Below are 10,560 nucleotides of genomic sequence, written 5' to 3'. Positions count from 1 at the left end.
TATGAATTTGTAGGAAATCTACAAGAGCAGGGATGCTGTGACTTATGCAAAATGATTTCAGTGTCAGGTGGGTGGTTGGAGACGCTTGGAACGAATGCTCAGGGAGGCGACGGCGTGTTGTTTTGCGTTTATTCTTCATCGTTCACACAGATGACAGAGGTCAAATTCGAAGGTACAGCTTGCGGAGTCTTATGGTGCACGCCGACTTAAATAACCAGGGGAACAGGTGAACCAGATTACTAATCAACAGAGGGTAAATGACCAGAATAAACAGAAACACAGAATAAACCCCTAAACATAGAATGAGAATACAGAAATAAACCCAAAAGAACTGACATCATGACAGAATCCCCCCCTTAAGGGCGGATTCCAGACGCCCAAACAATCACTTGTCATCCGAGCCCCACTAACTGGAAGAAAGAACCAAGTCAAAAGCGACCCAAAACTGGCGTGGGGCAGAGCAAAAAACAAAAAACACTGTCACAGAGACAGACCTAAGAAAACCCCCCAAGAGTCCGCGAACCGGAAAATCAACATGTTGCCTCCACCGAACTAAAATGCGGACCCGGATATTAGTCTGTCTCAGGTCAGGCGGACGGCCTGGCCGCCATCGTGATGCCCAAAGTCCTTCCGGTGGTCGACCCGGACGTCGACGCCAGATTCGCCTAACCTCAGGTGACCAGCCCGGCAATCGACGTGAGGTCTGACCGCGTGCCGAACAGCGAAATCCATAGAGTAGACGGCGTCTCCAAGCCGTTTGTGGACAACGACCCACCCTCGCCCGTGCGGGCTCAATGTGGTCATCTAAAGCTGCAATGTCCACTGGCCCCGAAACTTGCCTAATCGAACCGGATGGCAAGAATCTGGGGATCACTTGAAATCCCGGAGCTAGAACGTCAGAGAACTCCGGAGCCTGTGGACCTTCGGGACGACTCGAGGTCTCAGGCTCAGGGCCACAGGTCTCCAAGGAAGCAGACCGGGAATTTGGAACATACAGGAGTTCCGGAACAGGATCGCAAGACCCCACTGGAACAGGTAAGGGCTCCAGGAGACCCAGAAACTTCGGATCAGGATCTCTGAACATCTCTGGCACAGGTAGAAGCTCGGGAACCACCGTCAACTCTGGAGCAGGGTCACGGAACTCCCTCGGCGCAGGTAAGAACGCCAAATCCGATGGAAGCTCCAGATCAGGATTTAGGAGCAGCTCAGGAACGGTCTCGAATACCGGAAATGCTGGGGCAGGATTCTCAATCCCCTCCAGCACAAACTGGAACACTGGAACTGCAGGAAACTCCGGAGCAGGATTCTCAATCCTCTCCGAAACAGACTGGAACTCTGGAACTACTGGAAACTCTGGAGCAGGATTCTCAATCCTCTCCGAAACAGACTGGAACTCTGGAACTACAGGAAACTCCGGAGCAGGATTCTCAATCCCCTCCGGTACAGACTGGAACTCTGGAACTGCTGGAAACTCCGGAGCAGGATTCTCAATCCCCTCCGGCACAGACTGGAACTCTGGAACTGCTGGAAACTCCGGAGCAGGATTCTCAATCCTCTCCGAAACAGACTGGAACTCTGGAACTACTGGAAACTCCGGAGCAGGATTCTCAATCCCCTCCGGCACAGACTGGAACTCTGGAACTACTGGAAACTCCGGAGCAGGATTCTCAATCCTCTCCGAAACAGACTGGAACTCTGGAACTGCTGGAAACTCCGGAGCAGGATTCTCAATCCTCTCCAAAACAGACTGGAACTCTGGAACTACTGGAAACTCCGGAGCAGGATTCTCAATCCCCTCCGGCACAGACTGGAACTCTGGAACTGCTGGAAACTCCGGAGCAGGATTCTCAATCCCCTCCGGCACAGACTGGAACTCTGGAACTGCTGGAAACTCCGGAGCAGGATTCTCAATCCTCTCCGAAACAGACTGGAACTCTGGAACTACTGGAAACTCCGGAGCAGGATTCTCAATCCCCTCCAGCACAGACTGGAACTCTGGAACTGCTGGAAACTCCGGAGCAGGATTCTCAATCCTCTCCGAAACAGACTGGAACTCTGGAACTACTGGAAACTCCGGAGCAGGATTCTCAATCCTCTCCGAAACAGACTGGAACTCTGGAACTACTGGAAACTCTGGAGCAGGATTCTCAATCCCCTCCGGCACAGACTGGAACTCTGGAACTGCTGGAAACTCCGGAGCAGGATTCTCAATCCTCTCCGAAACAGACTGGAACTCTGGAACTACTGGAAACTCCGGAGCAGGATTCTCAATCCTCTCCGAAACAGACTGGAACTCTGGAACTACTGGAAACTCCGGAGCAGGATTCTCAATCCTCTCCGAAACAGACTGGAACTCTGGAACTACTGGAAACTCCGGAGCAGGATTCTCAATCCTCTCCAAAACAGACTGGAACTCTGGAACTACTGGAAACTCCGGAGCAGGATTCTCAATCCCCTCCGGCACAGACTGGAACTCTGGAACTGCTGGAAACTCCGGAGCAGGATTCTCAATCCTCTCCGAAACAGACTGGAACTCTGGAACTACTGGAAACTCTGGAGCAGGATTCTCAATCCCCTCCGGCACAGACTGGAACTCTGGAACTACTGGAAACTCCGGAGCAGGATTCTCAATCCTCTCCGAAACAGATTGGAACTCTGGAACTACTGGAAACTCCGGAGCAGGATTCTCAATCCTCTCCAAAACAGACTGGAACTCTGGAACTACTGGAAACTCCGGAGCAGGATTCTCAATCCCCTCCGGCACAGACTGGAACTCTGGAACTGCTGGAAACTCCGGAGCAGGATTCTCAATCCTCTCCGAAACAGACTGGAACTCTGGAACTACTGGAAACTCCGGAGCAGGATTCTCAATCCTCTCCGAAACAGACTGGAACTCTGGAACTACTGGAAACTCTGGAGCAGGATTCTCAATCCCCTCCGGCACAGACTGGAACTCTGGAACTGCTGGAAACTCCGGAGCAGGATTCTCAATCCTCTCCGAAACAGACTGGAACTCTGGAACTACTGGAAACTCCGGAGCAGGATTCTCAATCCTCTCCGAAACAGACTGGAACTCTGGGACTACTGGAAACTCCGGAGCAGGATTCTCAATCCTCTCCGAAACAGATTGGAACTCTTGAACTACTGGAAACTCCGGAGCAGGATTCTCAATCCCCTCCGGCACAGACTGGAACACTGGAACTACTGGAAACTCCGGAGCAGGATTCTCAATCCCCTCCGGCACAGACTGGAACACTGGAACTACTGGAAACTCCGGAGCAGGATTCTCAATCCCCTCCGGCACAGAACGAAACAGTTCCAATAGGACCCCATAGAGAAAACCAACCAGAAGCCTCCCACCATCTTCATTACAGGAGGGCTCGTCTCCCCCACCTCCGCGGGAATGGTGCGAAGCGTCGGGGAAGGTATTCAGTCCCAACCCACTCGATGAGACTGGAGCCAGTGATGATGTGGTAAGCGGCTCAGGTAAGTCATACTCCGGCACCCTCAACCCGGTGGCCCGGGCAGGGAAACTCGAAGCAGCAGCGGCCCCTCGGGGGAGAGACCCTGCAGCGTGAGATGTCGGCTCAGGTCGACAAACAGATCGAGTCCGTCCTCCTTCAGACGACCAGGGGACACCCCACGGAAAAAAGTCCTCTCGGTCCCCGTAGAAAAATCCCCACAACTCATCCTCCCCCAGCCGTGGAGGAGAACATGAGCGCGGAGAATGGCCCCCCAAGTCATGATTCGTTCTTGCGTGGTGGCTGGATCGTTCTGTCAGGTGGGTGGTTGGAGACGCTTGGAACGAATGCTCAGGGAGGCGACGGCGTGTTGTTTTGCGTTTATTCTTCATCGTTCACACAGATGACAGAGGTCAAATTCGAAGGTACAGCTTGCGGAGTCTTCCTCAAAAAAACTAAACTAAACTCGGAGGTACCTTTCTTCAACTCTCTCGAACACAGGAACAATCAGACAATGATCTGACAACAATCCGACGACATTCCGACGACGATCCAGCACCACACAATGGTGCACGCCGACTTAAATAACCAGGGGAACAGGTGAACCAGATTACTAATCAACAGAGGGTAAATGACCAGAATAAACATAGAAACACAGAATAAACCCCTAAACATAGAATGAGAATACAGAAATAAACCCAAAAGAACTGACATCATGACATTCAGTATTAAGCTGAAAAACACTTTTTTGGAATTGAGGTGATTCCCTTAAATCAAACGTGAATAAATATGGTAAGTCATTTAAAAATATTCAGTCTCAGGTGCTCAAATGTTTTTCCATGTTGGCCAAAATAGTAGACTGAGAAATAGTGGCAGGACAAAAAGAAACAATCTAAAATGAAGCAAATAAAGTAGCACGATATTTATTGCAGATCAGATGTCAGAAAGCGGTTTTTCTGACATTGTGTTAAGGTAGAAAAAGGACCAAATATCCACCAAAAACTCTGAGAATTTTTGATCAGTCTCAGAAATTTTCTAAAAAACTTCTCAGAAATTTCCAAGGTTTTTTTTTTTGTAGAAAATTTCTGAGATTTTTTGGGCCGTAATTTGCTACTTACTACTATAACTTTGCATGTTTGTGGTATTAAAAGAAACAACCTCCAGGATTTTGTGATACGTTTTGTGATTTCTTGCAATTAAAGTGTTTGTGGTTCTAATTTGGAAATATTTTCGCTTATTTATGACGGTAAATGCAACTTTTTATATCGTGGACTATATAATCTGACATAAGTTAAGGCTGAGGCAGCTGTTTAATGCAAGAATGACAGTTTTTGACAGTTTTTGAGAAAAATCTGCAGTAAACTCCTGACTATGTATTAGTGCAAAAATGTGCGGGGATTTGTTGATTATATGTGAATTTCCACAATAATTCTCAAAAACTGGAGGGACTGATAATTTGGCAGTAAATGGATAAAAACTGCGTTAATTTGATTGATAACATGATATTTAAGCACCTCTAAAGTTTACTCTAGAATCTAGAGGGCCACATAAAAAGCTACGGCGGGCCGGATTTGGCCCACGGGCCTCGCGTTTGACACATGTGGAATAAAAGCTGATTAAGGGTGCAGGAAAGTTGGGTTTTCAGTAAAAGTCTCTGGATAAACTTGATTATAAAACGATAAATACTACTACTTTGCAGTTTTTCCTGTGTAAAAACAAAATATATATATATTGGTAACAATTTTTTACAGTTTGGGGCCGCACAAATTCAGTCCAAAGGCCACAAAGGGCCCGCGGACCTCACTTTGGACCCCTCTGTCGTAGGTCATGTGCCAGGACTTTACAGGATTCTTTCCTTTGTCTTAAATGGTGGTTTAAGTTTTTCTGAGTGAAGTTCTGTGCAGTTTTTGTCCATCATAGTTTCCATATTTTTATTAGAAAGTCTTATTGCAAGGAGTTTGTAGAAAAGGTCAAACGGCAGAAAACCCACATTTTGGCTGATTGAAAAGCACAGAAACATTTAGTTTCAATACTTTATCCATGGTTAGCAGGTTATTTGAGATTTTAAGTCTCAATAGTTTTTTTTCTGAATAGATGAAATGTTCCTAAATAAATAATTGTAAGTATTTCCACAAAATCCAAAGGTTTTCTCCACTTTTAGTGAAGTAATGATTTGACTCTGCAGATTTGAAACCAACCAACGTAGCTTAATGTGCTAAAATTGATCATGTTTGGCTGAGAATCAGAGACAAACTTGACCTTTTAAAGGTCTGAGAAAATAAAAGCATTTCCTAAAAACTGCCTGTTTTCTGCTGAGTCATCTTTTATAAAAACAAACAGGGCAAAATAAGTTGCAAATGAGGATCTAAAGAAAATAAAAAGTTTATGCTTTTCCATTAGAGTCTGTCCTTCAGCCTAAAATATTCATGTAAAATATTAATTATATTAACTTTTCAAAGGCTTGTATGTTTACATAGCTCCACTGTTATTGACCTTGATATGATCAAAGATTGGGAGAAACGTTGATGTATTATTTATTTAATTGAACTGTCAAATAAAAAAATAAAATAAAAAATCAGCATTGTATCAATGTGTTATGCATTCAGGTTATTTTGACTTTAAGCAGGTTCGTTAACGTGTAAAAAAAACTACTTAAGGCTGGAATATTTTTATCAATTACTGAGGTCAAAAGATGGTGTGAAATTTTACATTTGTTTTATGAGCTAAAGTACCGCTTCCTGGTTGACAAACATAAGAAGACACATTGAAATGCCACACAACTCGCTGCTGCTGCTATGGTGAAGTAAACAGACTGAACTTCATGTGAGTGAAAAGTTGAAAGAAAACCTCTGAGAAGAGCTTCAGACAGCATTTAAACAGTTTAAACTCCAGCCAATATTTCAGAGTTTGGTAATTTCCCTGGAAAGGTCAGTGTGTGTGTGTGTGTGTGTGTGTGTGTGTGTGTGTGTGTGTGTGTGTGTGTGTGTGTGTGTGTGTGTGTGTGTGTGCGTGTGTGTGTGAGGCCAACTGTGTGAACATGACAGCATGCGGTTCTGAGTGTGCATTCATGTCGGCTTATTTAGAAACGTCCATGAAAGAAGGAGGAGGATCTGTTATCCTTGGAGTCGGGCCCGTCTGCGTGACCTTATCCGTGTGAGCTGAAGTTTCAGGGTGTGATTCTTTTTCTCTCTTTTCGTCTACCTTTGATAGTCAGCTTGGAGAGCAGCTTGCAGCCAATCGTCTGTGTCTTCTTTAAATGTGTGTGTGTGTGTGTTTGTGTGTGTCTGCTGGCCCCAGATGAGACAGCCAATGTGGGGATGGATGTAGAGATGCATGTGAAGAGGTACACTCTGTTATTATGCATGCTGCATGAGTCCCTGCCTCCCTTTCCATCAGCTCCATCATGTTCTACGCCTTTTATAGGGGAGTCTGGATGGAGGCGCAGCAGGTCAGGCCGTGGTAAGCTTTCCGTCCATGTCGGCTTGTCCTGACCGAGCAGAAAGAAGATCCAGGAGGAGATTGATTTCTGCTGGTCTGGTGTGTCAACAGGGATGAAATGAGAGCAGAGAACATTGTGTGTTCCTGTTTATCTGGGAGACTGAAAGCCATAACTGTTATCAATAGGTCTGTCACAATAAACAATAAATCAATGATGGATCCAAACAATCTCAATATTTCCATTTGGATGATTTATTGTTCTTTTTTTTCTCTCTTTCTACTAAAATTGGTGTTTAGTTTGATGCTTTTCTCTCTACAGGTTCTTTTTTGAAGGACAGGCTTGTTTACATAATCTTCATAATTCATTTTATTTATTTGTGTTAATTTATTTTGGATATTTAAAATATGTTCCAGTCCACTAGTATTTAGTTTTTTTTTTTTTGTTTTTTTTTTTGCATTATTATGCAATTGCCATTATATTACTTGAAAATGGTCTCAAAACAATTTTATCGTTTATTGCAAAAACCTCTGGAAAAATGTATGGACTGAAACATTAGCAGGATAGAAATACCCTTTATTGTCCCACAATCGGGGATTTTTATGCAATAGCAGCTAAACTGACAGCATGTAGACTCTCACAAAGATAAATATATAAAAACATAATAAAAGTAAGGAACAGTAGCGGCAACATTTCAACATTACGAACGCCGAGAGCCGAGGAAATTTTCCACAAATTTCTCTATGGCTTTCTGGAGATATTGAGTTAATTTTGTCATAATTATTGATCACTTTTTGCTTTAAATATCTGAAACATCGCCAAAATGGTGTCATGACCTTACCTGTTTTTATCCACAGTTTTTACTCCATGCCGTTGTTTATTTTTAAGCATTTATGAGGCACGGTGGTAAAACCTTAAACTGCTGCTGTGCAAGTTACTGTTGCTAGGTAACCACAAGTTACTCAACATGCAGTTGCTAGGTAACGAGAGAGTGAGTGAGTTAGTTGCACAAGTCTTGATTAAGCTGAGAAGCTGAGTGGCTAAACTCTTTCCTCTGCCTACATCCCCCAGAATGCAGTGCGGTTGTGGATCTGAGTTCAGTGAAGTTACACATAGTTCCCACAGCCATGCTGAGCCATGGCTCTGAGACAAAATGGCTGCTGTCGGAGTCGACCCGTACGAAATGGGTAATGGAAACATGGCAGACGATGTGGACAAGCTGCCTCGTCTACACGTCTGTCTTAGCTTGCAGATAAAAGTTACATTAGCTAAGCTAATTTCGCTGGTTCGGCAGTAAGTACTACAGTAAATATCTCTGATATTTATATTAGCTCTACACGGAGCTAGGTAGAGTACTCAAATTGTAATTAAGTAGTAGTTATAACATACTTATAATATGTATAACTTTGATAGGACTAATTCTAAGCTTGTGGTTTGTTTATTGTTGTCATAGCAACTCCGTAGCAACAGCCTACCAAGATGGCTGCCAGTTACAAAGTTCACAGAAGCGTGACGTCAGAACTACGAACTGAATATTCTATCAGATGTCTATTAATTTGATCGCGTATCTTTTAAGATCAATGTTTCTGGTTTATTGTCTGGCCCTTGTAATGTCAAAAAGTTCAAGATGTCAACTCATGTGACAGATTTTTATACAACATCTGCGTTAAAGATTTCTTAACTCTACTGGACTTAGTGTCGTTTTACCCGTGTTAGCTAACACTAATGGTTCATCATGTAGCGCCTGCAGACCAGCACTGCCTAATGCCACATTATTATTAAGAGCATTATAACCTTTGTGAGGAGATAGCTGACCAGCTATTCCTCATGATATCCCGAATAATCCACTCAGATATAATCGCCCGTGACAGGCAAGGAGAGCTCAGGCCTTGGGGCAGAGAAATGGAAGGATGAAGTGACAGGGGTAATGGATGGAGAGAGGGATGAAGAGTGATCGGGTGTCATACAGGTGGGATAGGGCCAGACAGATAGCGAATGAAGGTGCAATGGAGGATGGATGGCCGGAGCACCTCAGACTCTGACAGCGCCGGGAGATTTGTCTTCTTTGCACACCATTTGTCTTGTTTTTCCTTCTCCGCCATGTCCTCGCAAGTTAAATCTATTTACTCTGACAATTCAGAGGCGGCCTCTGTGCCTTTTGCCATGATCCGACTGCTGTGCTGGAATGCTTGGAGCTGCCATTTTAGGCTCAATCTGAGGGTTTGCTTGGGAATTGGAAGACGCGCACCGACAAACAGACTGTGATCCACAATGAACTGCCTGCTAATAACCCTGGATGGAGAAATTAGAAGCAGACCTGGGAGTTGAGTCGCACCCACACAATCACACACACACACATATATATTTATATATGAGCTGCTAATTGCTTCAATCCGTTGTGTGGATGTGCCGGTGCAATATTGCAGTGCTGTGGGTGTTTGCCCAGCTCATAACCGCAGACCAATGTGGCAGAGACAAGCTCATATATTAAGATAACCCCGAATCGGAATAGAATTGTATTTCCCCGGCGGTTCGAACGACTTCTGTGGTTGTAAACTGATAGTGGATGAGATTTGGCTTTAATGAAGCAAGACTTATTGTGCGCGGAGCCACAGAGGGGAGTGCATGGGTGTATATGTTTCATTATCCGAGGGGTGTGTTCAGGATGTGTCCATTTTTTTCCTTAACAAGGAGTGCTTTCATCCTTACCCTGATTGTTATTGTCTCACTTCTTCTTCTTTTTTTTTTTTGCGTGCTTTGAGGTCATATTGTATGCATGAAAGAAAGCAGTGATTTGTTTCACCTGAACTAATCAAGTTAAAGGATCTTTTTTTTATTTGCGCCCTTCCCTGCTGTAATTTCTTCCAAGGTTGTGTTTGTGTGTTCGGGGAATGCAGAGAGCGTCATCTTCATTTGTTTATCGAGACGTTCCCTTCAGTCCTGGCTGTAATGAGACTCCAGGAGTGACCTGAAGAGTGATGGAGTCGAACTCAAAAGGACAACAGATTCACAACAAGAAGAGGAAAAAAAGGAGCTGCAGAAAAAATCAGGCTACATTTACACGAGACCGCTGCCTGGAAACCTCCGGTGTTTTCGGATGTTGATTGGGGAAAAGTCGCCAAGACAGCTTGAGTCAGCTGTAGTTGCCATTCCAGGCCACTAGATGGCGATCGCATTGAACGAGCCGTTACCTTCCACCTCATTGTAAACAGTAAACCGTTTTAATTTTTCCTTGATTAAAAGGCTTGTGTAACTATATATTTTTAATCAAAAATTGTGTTAAACTTAGCAGGTTAAGCAGCAAAACATCACAATGCGACTGTTTTTATTATCGGAGCTTACATGAAGTTTGCACAACGGCCATTGTACGGAGGAAAAAAAGAATAAATTTTCAATGAAAAATCTCAGAAATTCTCTTTTTAAAAAAACTGGAAATTTCAGAGTTTGAAAAGTCAAAAAATTTTGCTTGAAAAAACTTAGAAGTTCATATTTTTGAGTTAAGCTCAATTTTTTTTTCTTGCTAATTTTCTACTAACTCAGAAATGTCCTTGTTTTATCTAAAATAAAATAATGAAACTAATATCAAAATTTCAGAATTTTTTTCTTGCAAATTTTTCACTTTCCAAACTCAGAATTTTTTTTTTTTTTTCCAGAATAGTTGTG

The 10,560-nt window shown here is 43.8% G+C and overlaps 1 protein-coding gene across 1 annotated transcript; it reads right to left on the bottom strand.

The window, feature by feature from the left end:
- Window positions 1–582: 582 nt before the first annotated feature.
- On the bottom strand, window positions 583–10,297 carry LOC145552679 (uncharacterized). Its single transcript, XM_081610460.1, has 4 exons — window positions 7,739–10,297; window positions 2,666–6,995; window positions 840–1,267; window positions 583–703 (listed from the first exon to the last, which is right to left on the bottom strand). Exons 2-4 carry the CDS (start codon window positions 3,851–3,853, stop codon window positions 583–585), a joined length of 1,737 nt encoding a protein of 578 aa, XP_081466586.1. The 5' UTR covers window positions 3,854–6,995; window positions 7,739–10,297.
- Window positions 10,298–10,560: the final 263 nt, after the last annotated feature.

The sequence above is a fragment of the Poecilia reticulata genome, chromosome 8 (genome assembly GCF_904066995.2).
Source record: "Poecilia reticulata chromosome 8, P_reticulata-male-v2, whole genome shotgun sequence".
NCBI lineage: Eukaryota > Metazoa > Chordata > Actinopteri > Cyprinodontiformes > Poeciliidae > Poecilia > Poecilia reticulata.
Note: the sequence above shows the minus strand (reverse complement) of the source record. Positions and strands in the feature narration are given on the sequence as shown.